We start from the raw sequence: 22,343 nt of genomic DNA, 5'->3' as shown, positions 1-22,343 counted from the left end.
CGCTTTTCTGGTGGAGGCGAAAAGCAAAAACGCCAGTGTGTACGAGATTCCGGCGCACGTTAAAGATCCCCAGGTGGTCAAAATTAATCCGGAGCTCTCCACTACGGAGCACCTCATCGCCTGCGTTGCGCCGGCGCGTTAAACCCTACAATCAATCAAAGTACCTCAGCCAAGAACTACGGCTCTATGCCCATCAGATAACATAAAAAAAACGCTCAAAACATTTCTCTCTCTTTCCGGGTCTTGGCGTTCTTCGACCGCCCCGATTAGGTCGTTAAGGCGATGTAGTGGCTATTGACCGGCATCCTTCCGCTACAGCAATTAACACATTAGATAGCCACTTTAAGAACAACGCAATAGAAGCAACGCATAAACAAAAGGCGTATCTGCTGCGACGAGCAAATCCCGCAGGGCCGTTCCGTGCCTGCGATAACTATAGCTTCCGCAGTGCTTTCAGGTGCGAAGGAAAGAGTGAAAGCGTTTATCGGAGGTGTTGGAGTCCCTTTAATGTAATGTTCAAATTTGGCCTTGCACATACGCCACGCAAATGCGGAAAAAGTTTTACGTTGATAATGACACCGATCAAACCACGGAGTAAGTAATAAGGCAGCTCAAGACTAAGCGGTGGGTCCTCTAGGAGAATAGTGGAGGGGAGGGGACGCGCGGGGTTAATTCTGTGGTAGTGTGCTTTCCACCCACCTCTTGGAACCTTACCAAGTGTTGACAGCCTTGTAAAAGAAATATCACCGCGGAGAGACCGCGCGCGGCTCCATTTTCCCGAAGGCAGGATCGTCAGCACTACGCAACCAAGCCACACCACATACGCGTAAGCGGGCGTAGGAAAAAAATACGGAGACGAAAACCGCTGCCAAGAGGTCGTGTCAGCACCCGCATATGTCACACGCCTGCGCGCGCCTGTTTATGCAAACGAGGCGCCCACCGCGATCGCGGTTCTCGGCACGCTTTACCGACCGCTTAAAGAGGTGATTAATAAAAAGCAGTGGGCGCAGCACGCATGCCCCTAACCTGCGGGGACGCCAGGATTAGCGTTAGGAACAGGTGGGATGTTCGGCGTCTTCAGCGCTACGTTGCCCGAAGGCGGAAGGCTAAACGGTACTTGCGCGTTTCTACACGGAGGCAATCCATTTGTGCGTGGGCAGAGGCATTCCCCGAGGCATTTAGGAAACATGACTAAAAAAAAAAACTCGACAGCGAGGCAGTGTCAGGTGAAGGTAACTAAAATAGATGTTGGTTAAGGTGAGCTGCTTTGGGATCGAGGGACATATTCCAGGAAAACGAAATGGTGCGTGTACCCACCGCCTTGGCTCAGTTGCTAAGATTTCGTGATGCTGCAGCCAATTATGCGGGTTCGGTCCCAGTTTCGGGGGCAGTTTTTCAGATCTGGGCAAAAAGCGAAAACACCCGTGTGTCGAGATTTCGGTGTACGTTGAAGTTACTTACTTTACGTGATCCAAAATAAATCGGGGGCAGCCTTTCCCTACGGCGCCCCTCAGAGCCTCAGGTGTAGCTTCGGCGCGTTAAACACCGACAGAATTTGAAATTACGTAGCAAGATGCGTCGGTATCTCTAGCAACAACTTCTACCCTATCTCATTAACGAGTTCCTTGGCCTCGGAACTTATCGTTGCTAAGAAAAAAAAAAGTCAAACGCAGAGGTAAGTTCCAAGACTAAGTGCTGGGGGATGTTTTCCCTTTGATATTTCGCCGTACGATAGCCTAGTGTTGGCGTCGATTAGTGATGAATTTTTGCGGGATTTGGTGCAGTTAAGCAACGAACTTTAGACTGCAAGTCTAACAAATGAGCGCCTCAAAAGGTCCGGTCAAGCAGACCGGCCTGAAAGCTGTAGTTGTTCTTGTTTCTTGGCGGGATAAAGCTAAATCCTCCCACTTGAGCGCTCGTTTTTGGCACGTTGCCGTAGAAGCAGGCAGATATTTAGCTCTGGACACAGGTGCTTAACGCGTAATCTTCTTTCGTCTCTTAACATGAATGGGTCACTTTGTCGAAGTAACGAGCTTGCCGCTCGAGGATACTGAAGTTTGGCGTCCTTGACGAAGGTCGGTTTTTATGCTGGCCGGTTTTGACGCTGCTTTTTAATATGCCGGTTATGATGGTATGTTAAAACTGCGACTGTCGAACTGAAAACAATAGCGGCCAACTGCATAACAAAAAGAGGAATTTTTTTCGCAGTGGCTGAAATTAGTGCAGTTTCAACCTACTGTAAATAACAAAAAAAAACAGAAAGCTTCCTGGGAAGCTTCCTGGGACCTCCCTTCCGCATCAGCCGATAATCGTATTAGGGGAAGTTTTCTTATTTTTTTTTCCAGGAAGAAATTTGCTGCTTTGCATGGGAGTTTTTTTAAATAAAAAAGTTTGATCAAGAAACCAGATAAGGTGGGAGACATACAAAATTTAATGAACGAATGACCAGCAGTAACGATTTTTTGGGGGTACAGCACAAGATTCACTGATTGCTTGAGCGAAGCGGTATTGTAATACATTGTACACAAGCTCAGCCGCCCGCTTTGAAGAAACACCGACTTGGAACTGACGGGAAGTTGACGGAAGAAGACAAATTGCCATGAAAGTCCAGCCGAACCAATCCTGAGTTCACAAGGAATGCTTTGCTCATTTCATTACTTCGCGACGCCTCCCCCCCCCCCCCCCAATAAAAGAGAGAGAGAGGGAGAGAGGACTTTAGTTTTTTATTTGCGTCACTATTTTTTGTGTGCTGAACGTGGTTGAGCGCTCCACCCTACTGATAACATAAGATAAAAAAAAAAACGTTGCATCCGTCTGAGCGGGTGGCAATCACCAATAACATAATAGGGTCGGAAAGAGGAACGACAAGAGGCAAACAGGAGCGCTAAAGGGCAAACTTTTCGTTAGTGGGGATGTTTCCCTTTTCCAGAATGATTTGGGACTGCTGTTTAAGCTGCCCTGCTGTCTAAACTTGCCAAAAGTCAACGCTTTTGTATGTCTCTTTCTTGATATTTTCTCTCAGCCCCGTGTGACGCCCATTCTCAGAAGCAAGACCACTGAGCCAAACTGTCTACCCTTGCGCAAAAAAAAGGACATCACGGGAAGCCAGAAGGAAATTTAAGAGCCGTCTTTCTTTGTGCTCGTAAAGCTGGAAGGAGTGCTCTAGTTTCGAGCTTAAGGCGATGCGTGGAATGTCTTGAGTACCTTCGAATATTTTTAACCCGAAAGTGTTTAATTCCGGGATACACAACGATTTCGGTGACGTCATATCCGTCACGGAATGGACGCCAGTACAACGAAGCAAGCGGCCTGCAAAGGGTGCACCCCTGCACACAGAGCCTTCTTGCGGGGAAGCAACCTTTAGTACTAAAGAGTACGTTATAGTTTGGGTTGTTCGTTTTCGGGTTTTATATTTTAACACGAAACTGTTTTATGCCGGGATACACCAATATTTCACTGACGTTATATCCGTCACGGAAATGACGCCAGTAGACCTTTGCCGAAGCGACCCGCAAGCAAGACGTCGCTCTCCAAGCCCAACCACAAAACGGCCGCCGACCCGCAAATCATGCTCAGCTTCACATTTCGCAGCACATTTCACTATCGTGTTTTACTGATTCCTATGGCAGAGAAATCAACCACAGTTTTTGTCCGCTGCCTAATTGGTGCCCTATGGGCTTTTGTTTTCTGCTTTTCAAGGTTTCACTTTTTTGCTAGAACTTTTAACTTTTGCGGCTTTGTAATCTGCACTGCGCCCGCGTTTTCTCGAGCCAATTGCATCGCGCGTCCCATGTTAGTGATGTGCCCTTGTGGCAAGATAAGAAAATTGAGTACGCGTTATCGATAAGAGCAATGTATAAAACGCTAAAAGGTGCCGAAAAATGCAGGAGCGCGGTCACCGTCTGCGTCAACTTTTGCTTCCCCCAAGGTGTACTTTCCGATGCGTAACAAAACAATCAAAAAAGCGAAAGACGGGCAAGAAAATCGGTCCTGGATGAAAAAAAACAAGGTGAAACTTCAACAAGAAGGAAATCTGGGCCAGCTGCATGGAAATCATTTTAAACAGCGCGAAAGGACGAGACGGAGCGGAGAACACAGAGGAGGAGCGAAAAAAGGTTCAACTTCACAGTACCTCAGAAAGTTTGTCGTTGTTATTGTACAGTTGATGACGAGTAAAAAACGCAAGAGAGATTGAAGACAACCATTTGCTTCTCGTCGACGAGCATGATAACGAACAGGAGAGAAGCGCGAGGAGCAGTAGCCGTCAATTATATGCCAGTCGAGGTACGCATCAACAAACAAGCCACTCACTCTCACTCGCTCTCTTGTTAGGGTTCATCCATTATGCTTGTTTTTCATTGATATATCTTAAACAGACCATGCAACGCTTTTTTCAAGTTTTTTTTTTTTGAAATCTTAAATGTTTGCATAACGTAGTCACCCAACACACTCAGTACTTAGACTAGCGTGTCGCAAAGTACCTCAGCCAAAACTTACTGTTCTATGCCCTTCAGATAACTTGTAAACTCCCGCGAAAGATTTTTCTCTCGTCCCCAGTCTTGACGTTCTCCGATGGCTCGAGTTACGTCACTAAGGCCATGTAGCAGCTGTTGGCCGGTTTTCCTTAAGTTGAAGCAATGAACGCTTTTCGTTAGCAACTTTAAAAACAAAGCCACCAGAACAAAGCAGAAACGGAAGGCGTACCTGATGCGACGAGCAAATCACGCAGCGCCGCTCTGTGCTGGCGCTAACTATAGCATTCGCAGTTGTTCCAGACGCGAAGGAAAAAGTGAAAGCGCTCATGTAAAGTGTTGCAGGGTCCCTTTAACGTAACCTGCCCTTAACCTAACGTACAAAGTGCAGTAACTTAAATCCTAAAAAATCCTTAAAAAACTTATGTCGTTAGTTATAATTTTAAGGTTTATTAAAGTTATAACTGAAGCTAAAAAAAAAAAGAAACTGGCTAACACCGGATTCGAACCACGACATTCTGATGACGAAGCTAGAACGGGACCTCACGCCGCCATGGATTTTTCGTTATTATTGCCTATGCCACTACGGCACACTACCCGAGTTCTGCCACCCCAGCTATATGATGCATAATGCCGGCGCGCGGCAGTATAGACATTGCGAAAAGGAAAACACTATACTACGAGAACACCTTACACATTTTATGATGTAGTGAATGCTAAAGCATTGGTGCGCAATTGAGCGCCGCTCCTTGTTCAGCACCGAGAGAAGCTCAGGCGACCGCAGCGCCGGTAGAAGGAGTGCGGCGGTGCGCCGCGCAGAGCACCTCGCTGCTGACTGCTGAGCCGCTGGGTGAAGCAACCGCAGGAGCTATAATAGCAACTTGAAGCGTCACCGCCAATGAGAATTTTTCTCTGGCGTTTCAAGGCCACTGGCTTATTCGCTGATTGAGCCAGTTTGTGTTATCGATTACACACCCACCGAACAACAAAAGTGCAGGGAAACTTTATGGCGCGTACATGGTCAACTCGCGCTGACCGAGAAAGAAGGGGACGGGGGTACAACAACCACTTCCGTTGTAAACGCAGTGATGATGGTGATAGCATAGAGTAACACAGGGTCATCTAGTGGTTACGAATCGCACGCGTGCGCGGCTTCATGCAGTCAGATCCGTAGCCAAGCCTGGCCAGGCTCGTCAAACGTCAAAATGGCGGTCCGCGCATGTTGCCTGGGGGGCTTCGGAATGTCAGATTGGGACGAATGATCAGGGAACGTACTCTGAGCCACGACGTAACAGTGAGAATTTTTATACATGGGACTCTATGTGAGCTACGCCGGGACTAGACAAAAAGAACGTAGTAGCCGGGAAAACGCATCACTGAGGAACGTAAGAGCGGGGTTCCGCTGTATATCAACCATACGCGGTTTGAGATCGAAACATATAGCTCTAACAGAAACGTACCGATGATTGCCGAGCGCTGAACAAATAACGGCCGAGTTTAGCTAGCGAAGATTGAACAGCAAGCTAGCACATAAAAGGAAAAATCTGTTGGGGCTGGATAGCGGCTCATGCCACGTGGCGGGTTCGCTTAGCCTATCCGTATACGCGCTCATAAAAGTACACACGTGGGCTCCGCGCACGGTAGGATGGACCGACGGCACGCTATATAGCAGAAACGCCCCGCTCAAAACCAATTTACGGCTTCACGGGCGCGACTCGTTCTCGTTTCGTCCGCGTCGTACACGCTAGGGCGCGTTCCGTGCAATTCTCTGTCGCACAGCCCCCAGTTTTCAGCGTATATACGGCTGAAGTTGGTCTCGTTTTTTTTTTTTTCGTCCGCTCGGTTTCCCCCGACATGCTTCTGCTGCTGTTCGCAGTCTCCTCGCCTCGTGTTAACATCGTTGCGTCCGCTAGAGCGGGCATGAAGATGGGCCGCTGCGTCACACCTGTACGGCGTTCCGCAGGGGCCCGGCCGTTGGGGAATAATTGCGACTAGTTTGTTCTGCGCATGCAACAAACACTGAGGGCGTGTTGGAAAAGTGCAGTGAAGAAATAGTTTTGATATAGTTTAGTGAAACATGTTTTTGAGTGAGTTTACACACGTTATGGGGGGCGTTTTATGTTCGGCGTCATCTGCTTCTTGGGAGGTAATTTGGATGGCGCATTTTTTCCTTTGTCCAGTTTACCCTTTCTCGTTTGCAAGATAACGACCGGGCTTTTGCAGGTTAAAGCGGCTGTCGCACCCTTTCTAAACCGTACAAGTTAAGACAGTTTATACTACGTAGATCTAATAAGAAGCTTGTACAACAGTGACGCGTTCTATATCCTTCGAGTGCCAGGGGCGATGGAATGACATAAAAACGGTATTCGTAAGAGCGGCTGGTAAAAGGTGTTACAGGCGACTTTCCTGAAACGAATTACACCGAATTTGTTTCCCACAAAAAACAACAACAGAAAAAAAAACAAGCGTGTTAACCGAAGTGTCTTGACGATAAATCAGTGTCAAGTATACGATAAATTCGCTTTGAAAACAATTGTAATTACCCACCTCCGCATAATTACTGCGTGCCAGCGTAATTCCGGCTGCCGTCACCCCTTAGCAACTGTTCCCGACGGCCTCTTTCGTACGTACATCTCGCCTGGTATCATGCGTCGTGACTTCAGGGCGTAAGGTGTAGCTCCACTGCGTAAAACTCCAATTTATTGTTCTTTTAACACTAAAGCGTTTCATTCCCGGATACACGAAGATTTCTCGGACGTCATATCCGTCACGGAAGTGACGCCAGTACAACGAAGCAGGCGGGCTGTAAAGGGTGCACCCCTGCACACAGGGTCTTCTTGCGGGGAAGCAACCTTTAGTACTAAAGAGCACTATCCATAGGGTTTTTCGCCTTTAGGTTTTATATTTTAACACGAAAGTGTTTTATGCCGCGGTACCCCAAGATTCCACTGACGTCATATTATTAACGGAAATGACTCCAGTACACCTTTGCCGAAGCGACCCGCCAGCAGGACGTCGCTCACCAAGCACACGCACAAGACAACCGCCAACCCGCAAATCATGCTCAGCTGCAGATTTTGCCGCAAATTTCACTTTTATGTTTTGCTGATTTCTATGATAGAGGAATCAAGCACAGTTTTGTTAAATAAGTCATGCCCTCCCAACGCCATTTTTATGTTTTTCTGAAAACATCTTCGCGACAGTCACTTTTTATCGCATTACATTACAACTAACAAGTGCAGTTGTAATGTAATATAGGCCCATAGCGTAAATTGAGGGAAGTCTTTTTAGCTCTTCCTCCCCCAATGACAAACAAAGGGGGTGGGAACGTCGGTAAGGGGGGAGGGCGTGATTGCTGAAAAGCGTGATTATGTAGATCATTGAGGGGTATACAAGGACACGCCTTCCAGCAATTTTTGCCATGTTCCCTAAAGATTGTGCTGTGCTTAACCGAACACTGCCCATACAGTTCGGTTTGCATTTTAAGTGCAGAACACTTTAGAGGCCAGGCTTGCCGTCGTAGCTCGTCCGCGGTCATAGCCACTGCAGTCACGCCGCGTCACGGACCAAAACAGAGTCACGCGGCGTCGCGCAACCAAACAGAGGCTTCGAATAGATACCCGCTTGCCTCTTGATTCACCCTTCCGGCAAAGAGTTAGGAGGTCACTCGAACAAGAGCTTTATATACCCAGAACCATTCGAAACTCCTGGAACCGCCCATCATTTAGCGCCTAGAAAACTGCAGGCACATTTGAGGCAAAATATGTTTTATTAACTGGCAGTCTCCGCTTCCATTTCGTTAGGATTGCTCATTGGGTTGGTTTTTTGCGACAATAAGAAGAAAAAGTGGCCACCGAAGCAAAAACGGCGCGTTCGAAATACGCGCTCGAAATGGCGCAGAAAGGCTCCAGAATGTGCGAGGCAAAAACTAGAACAAAAAGAACAGATACAGGCAGAGCAAGAAACACAAGAAACACAAGAGCAAGAAACACAAGACAAGTGTCATTACTTTTCTGTTTGTATTTGTTGAGTGTATCTGCGAATATGTACAATTACAGTTGTAAGACAAGTAATCTTGTGTACACCTCAATTTTTTTTAGCCCTCCACGCTCTACCACTTAAGTGCTCGTGAATTGCTTGTGACTTGCTTGTAGTTTTATATTGGGCCGGCCACTAGCCGCTGCACCTCTCGGTCCAAACAGTGTTCTGTACAAAGTTCTTGTTTTATGAAATAAAGTTTCGTATTAAAAAAAGATAAAGAAAAGGATGCGAGCTGTCCTATGCTCGGTTACAACTCAAGAACGGCACCACCTCATGTAGTGTATATCTCCGCCAAAGCGCCGGACCCGTGACGTCAGTGCGCGCGCGTTTTGAAAGGGGTTTGCTATGATGCGTGATATCGTCTGCCTTGTCTCACGCAGTTTGTTTGTCGTCACTGGAGTCGTTTATAAGCATATTAAGTCCAAAAGTTCACGGGAACGGCTCACGCCATGTTCAAAATATTCCCAGTAACGCCCTACTTGCGCCGCGCGGAGAAACATCCGGAGGAACAGCGGCAACTTCCGGTGCCGTTCTTAAGTTGTCACCGAGTATAGGAGAAAGCTCGCGAGCACTGCGAAGCCGGGAAACCGAATTGCATTGAACAAACCTCTGTTCAATTCATCAAGAGAAAAGCGAGACAGAGGGCGGCACAGCGTGAGAAGTGGTAGCAATTGAAGAGCGAAAAACGGTGCCACATCCCGTATGGCGAATCATTGCTCTGCACACGCTGAGTGGAACTGCATTAATTTTCAATGTATCATTGCTACAAACCTTTCCTATACAGTTAAACCTGGATACAACGAAGTTGACGGAAATTAGCAATTTTTCGTAACATCCAGGTTTTCGTTGCACGCAAGTTTCGAGTTCAGGCTTGCGTGCGAATGAAGCAGAAACGAAACCAGACTGCTAGACATCAGTGACGGTGAACTCGCCATTCAAGGATTCATTTAAAAGTGAGAAACTGCGTGATATGCGCCTGCTGCTTTCCCACGAGCTTAAAGGGTACAGGAAGACAAAATACAACTTTGGTTAACTTGTAATAGTTAGGCTTCAGTATCTCACTCAGCTCCATTCCAGCCACGAAAAACGTTTTTTAACCGATAAAAACGCAATAAATACTTAGGAACTTTCAAATTTCGCGCCACAGTGACGTGTTATCGGCACGAGTGACGTCATATGGGCCATCACTAAAAACATAATTTTCAGTGTCTAAACTGCAGGTTAGCATTCAAGTGATTCGATCAAACGGAACTAGCGGCCCCACTACAATCGTCCAGCCATGTGTCCTGGCGATTGATCAGTTCAGCGGCCGTCAATCGCCCAAACAAGATTCTGTGACGTCATAGAAAAGTTGCCGGAAACTGGCCAGCGAGTCGCCACTCCTCCACGCGTTTTCTTTCACATCTCCGTTATTTTCCCGAAGTTTGCGATGCAATCGGTATCATTCTTATCAGGACAGAGCAGTCTTTCTAATGAACCACACTTGTATTTTGTCTTCATGGCCCCTTTAATCATTACACGGCACTACAAAGGAGCAAGGCCCCTTACCACCGTATGCGCGAACGTGACTCAAGTATCCCTTTTTTCTTTTGACACTTTTCGGTGTGTTAACACGTTTCAAAGACCAAACGTATGCTGAAAGGGCGCCTTTTGGTGAACTTGAGGCTCTTTTACACACTCAAAATTGTTGAGAGGTTGCCAGCTGGGATAATTTACCGGGCGGTGACGTTAAGCTTGTTTCTCGCTGGCGGAGACGGCATTTAATATTTCGCGTTTATCTTGACAACCCAAAAATTTCGCTTCCTGGTAGCAGAACCGACACTGGAGGTAGCAGCGGCGACGCGCAACTACACGCCGAAAAGCAAGCCTAGCACCTAAGCAACACCGCAGTCACACGTGGAAACATGCAGTAGTTTGCGGAGCGGGCGAAATTCGCTACATTAGTGCATTTCTCTAGCCTATTCTTCAGAAAAATGGCAAAAAACAATGACGCACCAGCGTAGCAAATTCGTTATATCGGGGTTAACCATCGCAACGCCTTCGTTACATACATATCGCAAAAACATGGGCTTTAATGAAGCTGGCAATAGGAAATTGAAAAACTTCGTTATATCCAGGAATTAGTTACATAGAGGTTCGTTAGTCCAGGTTTAACTGTAGTCATTTTTATTATTTTATTTTATTTACCTGTTTATTGAATGGATCAGGAGGGGTCATTAAACCTCACGATTGACTAACCGACTAATTTATTGTCTATGATTATTCATCATTTCGTTGATTGATTGATTGATTGAGCTGACCACGATGGAAAAAGAAATGCTTACCTTTGGAGTTCCTGTCGTCGTCATCCAACTCAAGCTTGCGCAGAGCCAAGCCTTCTTCCAAGTCGGCGTAGTCTGCGTGGAAGGAGACGCAAAATTAGGTTCATTCACAATTTCCAAAGCTCCCCTCACAGCATACCTATCTGCAACGCCGCTAAAATCAAAGGGAGGATACCAATGCTAGGGTGCTATGGAGCATACCAATGCAAGCTACGCTCCGAAATACGGACAAACGTTTTTATTGCTGACAAAGGACGGGTCGTCAACGTAAAAGACGTGGTACTGTAGGCCCAACGTGTCAGAAACGAGCCCCGTTTGCGTTGGAAATACAATATACCCCGCATGTCTTTGAAGGTAGCCGCATATATTACGCTGCGTACAGAAACAAAATACGAAGTCACGTTTAACACCGATCTTTCGGCGTTTTTAACAGTCCTTGGGGAACGCCAGGGACGGTTAATGATGCGAAGTCGCCTAAGGCGTGTGAAAGCGGAGTTTTCTGCAACGCGCTCGCGCATTCGCCGTACATAGCGGTGGAGAATGACAGCTTGGTAGAACTCGGCCTGTCATAATTTACAGTAACTAGGAAGACAACCGTAGGAAAATAAATTCCTGTGAATGTCTCCCAACGCGACCACGATTTTTTTTTTTTTTTGTTAGCAAAGTTGCGGTCATTGATGTTACCAGTGCAGGCGCATGTTTGTGGCCTATTTATTCAACCCTATGCGTGCACCCGCACAGAAACTGCAACACGGAATTACTTGCGGAATTTCCTCTGCAGTTCTCAAGTTTATCTACCAGTTAATACTGTGCAACACTTCCGATAAACGCTTTCACTCTTACCTTCACGCCCAGAAGCACTGTGAAAGCTATAGTTATCGCCAGCATGGAGCGGCACTGCGTGATTTGCTCGTCGCAGCAAATTTGCCTTCCTATTCTGCTTTGATTTTGTGGCTTTTTTTCAATAAAAAGTGGGCATCGAATGCGTTCGTGTATTGCTGAAACTAAACGAAAGCCGGCCAATAGCCGCTACAACGCTGTCATGAAGCATTTCGAGCGCTCGAAGAAAGAACACCAATAGCGGGAAGGAGGGAAAATTTTCTTGAGAAAGTTTCTAAGTTATCTGAAGGGCATTGAGCAGTCATTTTTGGCTGAGGTACTTTGTGGCCTCCTTTTCTAAGTACTGGGTCTGTTTGTTGACTACGTTCTGAAAGCATTGAGGATTTAGGAAAAAAGTTTTAAAAACTGTTGCAGGGTCCCTTTAAGGCAGCATACTCTGATCGTCAGCATGCTTTACGCAGATGTAAATATTAACCGCGAAGCTCTTTAGCTAATCGTTATTTTGCGTGTCCACACTGAAAAATACCAAGAAAATGGCTCAGTGGCTAAGGCGTTGCGCTGCTGAGCACGAGGTCGCGGGTTCGATTCCCGGCCACGGCGGCCGCTTTTCTGATGGAGGCGAAAAGCAAAAACGCCCGTGTGTACGAGATTTCGGCGCACGATAAAGATCCCCAGGTGGTCAAAATTAATCCGGAGCCCTCCACTCCGGCGCGCCTCATCGCCTGCGTTGCGTCGGCGCGTTAAACCCCACAATCAATCAAATACCAAGAAAATGCCGAGCGCATGTGAGCGAGCAAACGTCAGCGCGTGCCTCGCGGTGACACCACCCGGCAGTTAAAAAGCCAAGAAAATTCCGAGCGCTCATGTGTGCGTGCCTCGCGGCTACCGCCCAGCGTCCCCGGCGTACGTTTGTCAAACCAAGCATACCTACTTAGGGAGATTGGCCAAGGTTGGCACAAAGAAAAAACAACAACGAAACTAGCGTTTGCTGGGATCGAGGCAACACTTGCTAGGAACGAGAAAAACTCCAGCCTTCGCCGTAATCGTGTTGACACTTGCTCGGAACGAGAAAGACACGTCATCGCGTACGCCCCTCCAAGGTGATGTCCAATGATTATCACCTCCAAAAAAAATGAAGGAAACTCGCACTTGTAGCAAGAATGATGGAGTAAAGGTCGCTGCGGCCACAAAGAAGAAGCAACGAAGAGGCTGCAATCGTGGACTTAAACCTTCGTGATGGTCGTGAAAGTTGCGTACAGTTTCGCTACCTTGAAGTTTTACGCGTTAGTGTGAGCTTCCTTCATTTCTTTCTGTTACTTGCTTATCACTCCATAGAAATTCAAACTGTAGAAAGATGTACAAACACCTTGCTTAATACTGAGACAAAATAATAATATGTCCTAATATCACAGCGCCCAGTTCTGCCTAACTAAATAAGCATTACTTGTTGAGAAGCCTCGGCTGGCTGAGAGAAAAACTACTTATTCTCGGACGCTTTCGTAGCCCGCTACGAGCGTAAGATTTTTAGACATTTTTGTCTTGCAACTTTCAGAATGCAAGGCAAAAACAACAGCGTACGTGGCCACCCCTCGAAGTCAATATTAGCAATAGCAACGCACAGAAAGGTGCAGCGCAAGGAAACATATCTAGCGGAATTAAACACGGCACTGATGCTTCTATCCCGCTGACGACCCATTACGAAAAGTTATTTTGGTTACTCACGGAAAGAACAATTTGCTTTGCCCAGTTTGAACGAAGCGATGCTAGGACGAAATCAAGCGAGGTTCCAAGCGAGCGCGAATATTCACTTTCGGCAAGTGCAAGAAAAAGATGCGCACCAGGGTTCTTGCAACCTGATGCGCGAAATGATGCGCACGGACACATTCTTGGAAACTATTAGGAAGCTATTAGCGAAAACAGAGGGCACACTTTTAAGGTGTCGAGCCACTGCTTCAGGCACGCGCGTTGTGAGGTTCAGAAATTTGGCTGTCCGCAAGAAGTTAAAGCTCCGCAAGCCGGACAGCGTGAGCCCAGGATCGCGTGTCGGGAAAGGGAAACAGCAGGGCAGGATGAGGGTTGGAGAAGGAGGAGGATGACGAGGGCGAGGAGGACAACGAAGAGGAGGAGGAGGAGGAGGAGGAGGAGGAGGAGGAGGAGGAGGAGGAGGAGTGAAACTTTATATTCTGAGAAGATTAAAAGAGAGTTATGGCCTGTGCCCCCCCGCACAGGTGCAGAGGGCTAACCGAAGTTCAACAGAAAATAAGATGGAGGTTTCTAGGGGTGGCAAGCAAAAGGAACAAGCTTCAGAAGGGGGGGAGGGGGGGGGGGGGGGTCAAGTGGTTGAGGGAGCAGCCCTAAAGTTTAACAGACAGTTCAACAACAGCAGATCAACACAAGGTCCAAACATAGTTTCGCCTTCCCATATTTGGAAACTTCCAAGCATCGCCCAAAATGTTTCAGAATACGAAGATTCTGAAGTAACTGGAAGTCGCACTCCGACGGTTATGCTGCGTATTCAGTAACGCAACCAGAAGCACCCACTAAAGTTATTTATATCTTCCATGGCGCTGTGACCAAACTATTCTATGCGCTGCCTCCGGAAAAAGTCCAGCATCAGTGTATCATTCATCTTCGTCAGATGCCGGTCACCGGAGGTTAGACTCCACGGCGGAGTATACCGCGCGTTGTAACAGTCAAGAATACACCGTAACAAAGGTCAGCCTTCGTTATGCAAACAAACAACAACAAAAAAGCTGGCCATCTAAAAGTATTCGAGCTCTAAATACCGGCTGTCAATTTTTCAGACGTGTCCTCAACGTACAAGTTTAAAAGAGGGAAGTCTCGCTAGGCTAACGTCAACACAGCCCGTACAGTAACCCGTCGCTATAACGAAGTCCCCGAAAAACTGGATTCGTTATAAGCGATGCTTTGTCAAAACCGGGTATGATGTAATATTTATAGACATCAGTGGTGACCATGGAGCCATTAGAACAAAGCGAAATTTCGAATAAAGCGATGTCATCACAGCGACGGGTTACTGTACCTTCATCTACCCATCCTGCTATTGGAGAGCACTTTAGTTGGCACGTTGTCTAAAACTGGCTGTAAAAGTAATACGATTATTTCAATCGCTTCGCCACATGAGGTGCTCCCCCCTTTTGTAACGCCTGACACTCAGTATATCTCCCTGATGGCGAAACTATTCTCTCGTCTCAACCATGAGGTCTTATTAATATTCCCCAGTCTTAGCGAAAACATCCTGTTCGGTGTCCTGCAACCGACGGGAAAGAACACGCAAGTATATATACTAGCCCACGAGTTGGCCACACGCGGTGGTCTCCGCGTCCCCTGAGCGCGAGTCCGTGGCCGCGGCGCTTAGATAAATGTTTTCCTTCAACAACAGCTGCCGAGCCCTGTTTTCGAGAAGCGGGCTGGCAGCGTGTTTAAGCACCGCGTATTATGCTCTCGTGACGGACGGATCGATTAATGCGCTAAAAGACTCGCCGCGGCTTCGACGCTGTAGAATGGAGAGGTATTCTCGAGACCGCAAGAGGGGACGGTTCCTTAGGCTCTAAATTTAGCCGTGCGGTGGTTGGTGTGTGTGGTTACTCTCATGACCGAGTTGTTCGACCAAGTATCTCTTCCTGCAATCAGCAAACCAAGCGTTACAGCGGGACTGAATAAAAGAATAAGAACTTTATTTGGAAGAAGTGCAATTGTCTGTACAAAAATGGCTGGGAGGGTAGTTCTCAATACACAAAAATGGGAACACGAAACCTTACTTACCCAGGGGGCCATAACACCCACCTTGTAAATTTTAACGAATTAAACAATCTAACAGTACAATGGAGCTTCACAAGGGGAATTACGATCACCCACGTTCTTTTCAGAACAATTTGTCTCTCTTCGACGTCTCGATTGTTTTTTGCAATTCTCTTCACATCAATACTGCCACCATCGGACGGCAGCTAGCTCTGCGTTTCAGATCAAAATATACTGTGGTACAAATTCCCAATGCTCAGTAGGGATACAATCAGCGCAAAGCAGACAAATTTCTCTTATTTCCACAGCACAGTCCGCACCCACTTTATATAATTCGCAGGGGCGAATCTCGGCAGTAGAACAAAGCATTTTAACTCATTTCTCGCACCAAGTGTATAGTCCGCAGGGTCACGATCGCAACACGCGCGTAAACAAATGATGCACCGGTGCTAATAACGAATTCAGTCTCAATATCCACACGATGTATACAGTGTCACCCTCGCTGTCAGTTTCTGACCTCCAAACTGCGTCAGAGGTGCGTCAAAATCTTTGCTAAAAGTGCGTTCAACCTTCGCTGAAAGTGCGTCCAATCGATCGCCAAACCTACAAAGACCCAAATCGCAAACTAAAAACGAACCCATGCGACGATATTTTGCGCACTACGTAAACGCATATATGAACTATCCGAATGTATGGCGATACGTGGTTTCTGAAATAAAGATATACTATTGCACTCCTTCTTCATGACCTGTGCGTGTATTGTCTTATGTAGAACCGTTCCTTTTTTTTTTTCGATTTTCAAGTAACCCTTTTGACAGAGTGGAAGACCGGTTATCACGCACGCGCCGCGTGTCCAGACATCTTATCAGAGCTCTTCGCTCGGCCAACCGGCCTAGGGAAATGCATTAGTTCTTTGACAGGACTCCATCTGTGGCAGTAAGCAAGTTTCGCTTCAAGAAAGACATGGAATGATAGACGCGGTGAACACTTTTATTTACAAAGGTGACTCAACTATGGTTGTGGAAAGAGCGCAGTGCAGGCGCCAAACAACCACCAGCGTGGACATCACATGAGTGTCAGAAACGCTACCCGTACGCGTTTTAAATGTCAGCTGCCAGTGATCAGTCGCGTGCCAAAAGTTTATTGATTAGACATTGATAAAAATAACCAAAAACTGCACCTGCCTATAGTAGTGAGAGGGTGACACGTAGCGTATGTGTCCTTCAGGGCCCATACGATTTGGTATCCCAAGCACGATGGCAGAATCAATGGGCTTTGTTCTAAATTGATTCAACCATGTTAGGAGGACTCAGGCCACACATATAGACGGGAGCGGATCACGGTATTAAGCGCTTAAAGCTTTACACCAGGCGCTTGTGCGAACCCAGCTTTTTTAACAGACGAGCTGTTGTTACTTGCCGTAAGTTGGCCGTTTCAGGCAACGAATACCAAGAAATTGCTGAGCGCTCATGAGCGCGTGGCTCGCGGTGACCGCCGAGCATTCCTGGCACGCGCAGTGGCTTTAACAAAAAAAGAAAAAAAAAGCCCTCCGGCGCTGTCGTCAAGCGCTACAATGCATTAAAAAATTAGTAGTAGCTTAGCTCTGCTATGCCAGGATATACGCAGCGTGAGCTAAGGTTCAGCAATCCAGTCCAATCCAGTCCAGTCCAGTCCAGTCCGTCCAATTCAGTCCAGTCCAATTCAGTCTAATCCAGTCCAGTCACTGCTCTTCGCCTATGCTCAGCACGGCTCTTGATAAGCCACGTGAAACGGCTATCAAGCGGCTCCGGCGCAGCGTCAGACTTGGCTACTGCGCAATTGAGGCGCACACCTGAGCACGCGCCGGCGCCAGTGCGTCTGCCACGGCTATGACGCAACGCAATCCAACACAATCTACTTCAATCCAATCCAATCCAAATCCAATCCAATCCAATTAAAGCCAATCCAATCCCCTTCGCGCTTGCGCAGAACGGCCTCTCACGGCACACGCGAAACTGCTCAACCTCGGCCAGTGTAGCTTATGCTACAAAAAAGACTCTAGCGGTACTGCTGAAGATGAAAAGGCACCCAGGTTGGGAGAAGTCTCCGTGGCCGCCGCATTCTCCGGGACCCATTATGGGTAATTGAAGATATGGCTACGAGTGCGCCTATCCCTCCCGAGACGACTTGCAGGTCCCGCCACCGCTGCCTCGAGTCGATGACGAAGAGCTGGTGGAAATCTACAATGCTGAGGATGACTTCGCATCCGCCACTCACCGCGAAGAAGACAATGACCTCTTCGATGCATATGATGAAAATTACTGGCACCGCAACTATGCGAATAAACAATGATACAGAAACTTAACTATGCGTCCGGCAATGCTCACGTCCAACAGCTCCGCCATTCAAGACTGACGCGTGAGTGAAAGCTTCCCTGAATTTTTAAACGCCTCCGAGGGGATTTGTTCTACAAGAGGAACCCAGCTTAAATCAGAAGTGGACGTAACATCAAGGTACTTAAAGTATATAAATACTCCAGTTGCAACTATGTTTATGAGATAATTATCAGTACCTGACCTGATCAAAGCAAAGCTTGTTTGTTGACACCACTTGACCGCCTGTTATTCGAATTGTCGGTTTCCGTGCAAACAGCGTAGATCTGTGGCACTTTGCGACAGTCAGCTGTGTCGCCGGTTTGGAACGGACTCTCACCCTGTCGCACAAAAATTTCTAACGCCCCCAATTGTCTTGCGACGGAAGAAGCACGGACGTTTTACTACGAAGCGGTACACCTATACCAGCCAAGAAAATTGTCATGATCGCGTCAGCAGAAAACTGTCAGGCTAAATAAAAAAAATTACCGGCACTGCCAGGACTCTACCATCCCCCGAATACAGAAACGGAACGAGAGCCCGTCGTCTTACCGACTAAGCTACGCCCACACGAGGAGACGGGAAGACAGACGGTGCACTCAACGAACACAGCGGCGGGTATACTACCTGCGCTTAATCAAAGCTCTAGTGTGAAGTGCAAACTGCATAGCGTATGATAACGCCGTTCACGTGGTTTGTATTACCGGCGAACGGAACAGCGTCTGGGGAGGGAGAGGGCGGAGAGGGTGCTCCTTTGCGGCGACACATGAAACAGGAGTGAAAGGGAGGCCATGAGAGAGCCATAGTCTCGGTTGCCGCCCTCCTCCTCACGCTCCGCCAGACGCTCCTCTCCGTTTTCTTTTTGCCGTCGCTGCTTCGTTCGGTCACTCGGTTACGCTGACGCCACCCCCGCGAAACCCAGGTAACAGCGGCTATCAGAGTCTCTGGTTTCCCTCTTTGTACATCCCCGTGTGTGAATTTAAGTGACGTCGCATGGGTAATCGCTGTGGGTGTCGTTTACAGCTTCGCAGTTAAACCACTTCACAGCCTGGATCGGAGCTAAATTTTAAATGCGACTGCATCTCATTCACTCGCCTTGTCCCTGCATCCGGCGTCGGCGTTGTTGTCGGCTTCCGCCCCTCCCCCATTCTCCTCGCCGCTCACCCCCTCTCCTCTCCGATAGCGAACACTCTCTTGCGAGGGGCATTGGATTGGATTCGAATGGATTGGCTTGGCTTGGCTTGGCTTGGCTTGGCTTGGGTTGGGTTGGCTTGGGTTGGCTTGTATTGGATTGGATTTGGATTGGATTGGATTAAAGTGGATTGTGTTGGATTGTGTTGCGTCATAGCCGCGGCAGACGCACTGGCGCCGGCGCATCCCCTTACCGTTATGTGCGCTATAAAACGCGGTGCCTGCGCCGCTCCGGTCCATCGTTCCAGCGCCGTTCCCCTGCTGTCCAACGGTGCAACGTGAACCCCCTATGCGTCGCATCTACACAGGGGTTCCCGCGAAGGTGGGGGGGGGGGAGATTTTTCTTTGAACAGGCAGGTCTCTGAGGCTGACATTTACGCCACATCCCTCATTTCTCCAAGCATAGGCGTGGATGTTTGTGATCACGTCCCATTTCGGTGATAATACTAATGATGCTTTCTCTTATAAATATTACAACCGGGTCGTCACATGAAAGCAACCTAAACGCTAACAATACGAATCCAATAAATTTATGTTCGTATAGTTCAGTTGAAACGTTTTGTTCCTCGACTTACTCCAGTGAAATCTGTTAGTATTAACGCCTTTTTGTCCTTAATTATTGAAGTAATCGCTTTCTTAGGTGGTGAGTATGTACTACGACCTCCATGGGATACGCAGCCTGCTCGCCGCGGGAAATGTTCGGGCTAATAACCCCCTATTTAAGGGGGACTCATCTGATCACACTCCTGTGGGACTTAAATTCGTGTCCCACGGGCTTAAACGGCATCATGCACCAATAAGAAATGTTTTACAAATCCGTGGAAATGTTCCTGGCGACCTAGTTTGCTTCTTTTAGGAATATGGCACATCTCTACTGAAATGAAAAGAAATAAACAAGAAATGCATTTTGGTTTATCTAGTTATCACTAGATGGCGCTAGAGGACTACCACGGGAGAGATTTGTGTGTTTATTTCAGTACACGAGTGGCGGATTTCTAAAATAAGCAAACTAGGCCATTGTGCACATTTTTATGTACTTGTAAATATTTTCGTTTTGGTCCTAAATTGTTTTTAAGCCCGTGGGTCATGAAGTAGTGAGTTCCATAAAAAGGTTAAGAAGTGAGTCTCTCTAAATGGACCACATTATTCTGCATCGATTTCAAACAACAAAACTTCATCGAGGACTTAAGCCTACTTGCGTGCTTTGAATTCCAAACCACTATGGCAATGCTAATTGACAGATCGGCTGGGGGCCTCTGACGGCAGCTAATCGTCAGTGGACATGTTGACGTCGCCGCCAAATCGAAGTTGTGAATCGGCCGTGATCTTCTGCGGGCAGCTGTAATTGACACTTGTCAACCCTCTCGAGTAGGTATGTGAAAATTTTCTTACATATTCAGCCTCAACGTTTGGTAACCTTGACTTTGAGGTTACCGGCGTGCTAAGCAACGTTAAGCTCATTGTAGGTCAAGTTTCGGGTAGCGGTTGGCAATGTTAGTGCTCAAAGCATAAGTGTAGGCTTAAAATGGCGCCGTCGTGTACCCAATCGGGGACGTCAGGCAGTAATATTCTTAGTACTGCTACGCCGTGAATAGCACGATGAGTTGCACCTGAACGTTTGAAACAACTGCCTTCCTTGACATGACAGTCTTGGTAGGGCAGCAGTTGTAGCTAAAAGTAAGGCCCTCCGCAAGTCAACATGCATGTTTGTTTTCCTCAGCTATTGCAACAAGTAAACATTCCTTATGGATTGCCTCGACACGCCTTCCGGTGCACTCAAGGCGCGCATTAGAATTTCGAAATGTGACGTCTGACCGCGTAAACACGCCGGAGACGTTCTTCCGCACTCGCACCGTCCGGTCCAGTTGTTTGTCACAGCAGGACGAGTTATAGTTCATAAACAAGGCGGCACGCCACTTTCGTAAACTAGCAGTGAGGTTTTTCGCATCCACGGTATAGTTAAGTGTTTGCTGATGTGTGGGCACATGATATACCGAAGAGTCGCAGGAAGGGACAGAGCACAGAACGCATCTTTCCTCAGAAATGGTAGGACCAGCACCGCCCTGAGTCGACGACGCCATGGGTGTGGGTATTTTGGAACGGAGACGTCACGAGAGAAGAAGACGCGCTTGTGCCAGCCACGTGCGAGCCTCGCGACGCCGATAAATCACTCGAATTGTTTCCAAGCCGCGGGCGTTTACTCTGCAGCGCTTGCGACAGGGCACCGAGGTCGGCTGGTGTTTGTGCGTGCGTGAGCGTGCTCCGTTTGTGTACATGTCGGCGCCCACAGGGGATGCCGGAGCGCGGTACGTGTAACGACCTTGACGCGCGCGCTGGGGTCGCGTGATACGACACGACGTCAGAGGCGTCTCAAGTGAGGTCAAACAAATAAACGAACCCTTCAAGCGCCATCGAAGATGACAGGGAAATGAATCTCGGCGCTTCCGAAGGCTGAATGCGATTACTTGCTGGGTTTTGCTCCTTTTTCTATTCGTCTGTAGCCACGCATAGCATTCAGAGTGAGTGAGTGGTATGAGTAAAGCATTCCAACCAAAAGACCGACAAATCTGCTGCACTTTCCCTCTAAACAAGCCCTGGCGCTAGCGGGGCTGATATCTAGTTTTTCTAAAGGAGATCTCTCCCCCACCCCCTCTCTCTCTCTCTCTCTGCATTATTGGATCTTTAACCCGCCAAAAACGCTTAAAACACCCCAAAACACCCCTCATCTATTCGTTCAAGGGACGTATAGTTCACGCGATAATAAAGTTTTCCTCACTCGGAAAGTGCATCACCGAATGATAACATTTGTAGCACCAATTTGATAGCGCAGTTTTGCGCTCTTCTTCGTCAGTTGACGAAATCATGTATATACAGCAATACTCGGCATCACCGCCATTTTTTTTCTTTCTTGGGAACGGCAACATTATGGCGCGCGGTGTGAGTTCACCAACGTTCCGCATTTAAATATTTAAATACCTCGTCGGGTTCTTTCACGCTCAGTTATGCATTACGCTTCTACAAAGTATTATATTTGGAGGGTTTAATAAAAAAAATTCCCATAAACTGTAGGAGGATCTGCACACAGGTAGAAGTGCACTCACAAATTATCATATTTTGTGAACTCCATTAGTTAAGCTATATGTCAGGGTTATTTTTTCTACTCAACGTTTACTCTGCAATAAACAAATACCACGCTTTGTGAAGGTGCTTGTTGAGTCTAGTATGGTATTGCAATTGTGTTTACGGCTGAGGGATTATTACTATTCATTTACAAGGCGAACTTGTGCCCCGGAGGCGATGCGCTACTTGCAATCTCAGTGCTGGACAGTCGTCCTTTTCCTTTTAGCCCGTAACGCAACCGCCGC

At 47.5% G+C, this 22,343-nt stretch overlaps 1 protein-coding gene across 1 annotated transcript in view; it reads right to left on the bottom strand.

Moving 5' to 3' along the window:
- Sog (chordin short gastrulation) overlaps positions 1–22,343 on the bottom strand; it is a 327,634-nt gene that overhangs the window by 130,941 nt on the left and 174,350 nt on the right. Inside the window, exon 4 of the mRNA XM_077677340.1 lies at positions 10,838–10,909. Within this exon, the coding sequence (XP_077533466.1) occupies positions 10,838–10,909 (72 nt within the window). The remainder of the gene's footprint in view (positions 1–10,837; positions 10,910–22,343) is intronic.

The sequence above is a fragment of the Haemaphysalis longicornis genome, unplaced genomic scaffold, assembly GCF_048455015.1.
Source record: "Haemaphysalis longicornis isolate Haplotype H1 unplaced genomic scaffold, Haemaphysalis longicornis Haplotype H1 scaffold_7, whole genome shotgun sequence".
Taxonomy (NCBI): Eukaryota; Metazoa; Arthropoda; class Arachnida; order Ixodida; family Ixodidae; genus Haemaphysalis; species Haemaphysalis longicornis.
This window is presented reverse-complemented; position numbering and strand designations above follow the sequence as displayed.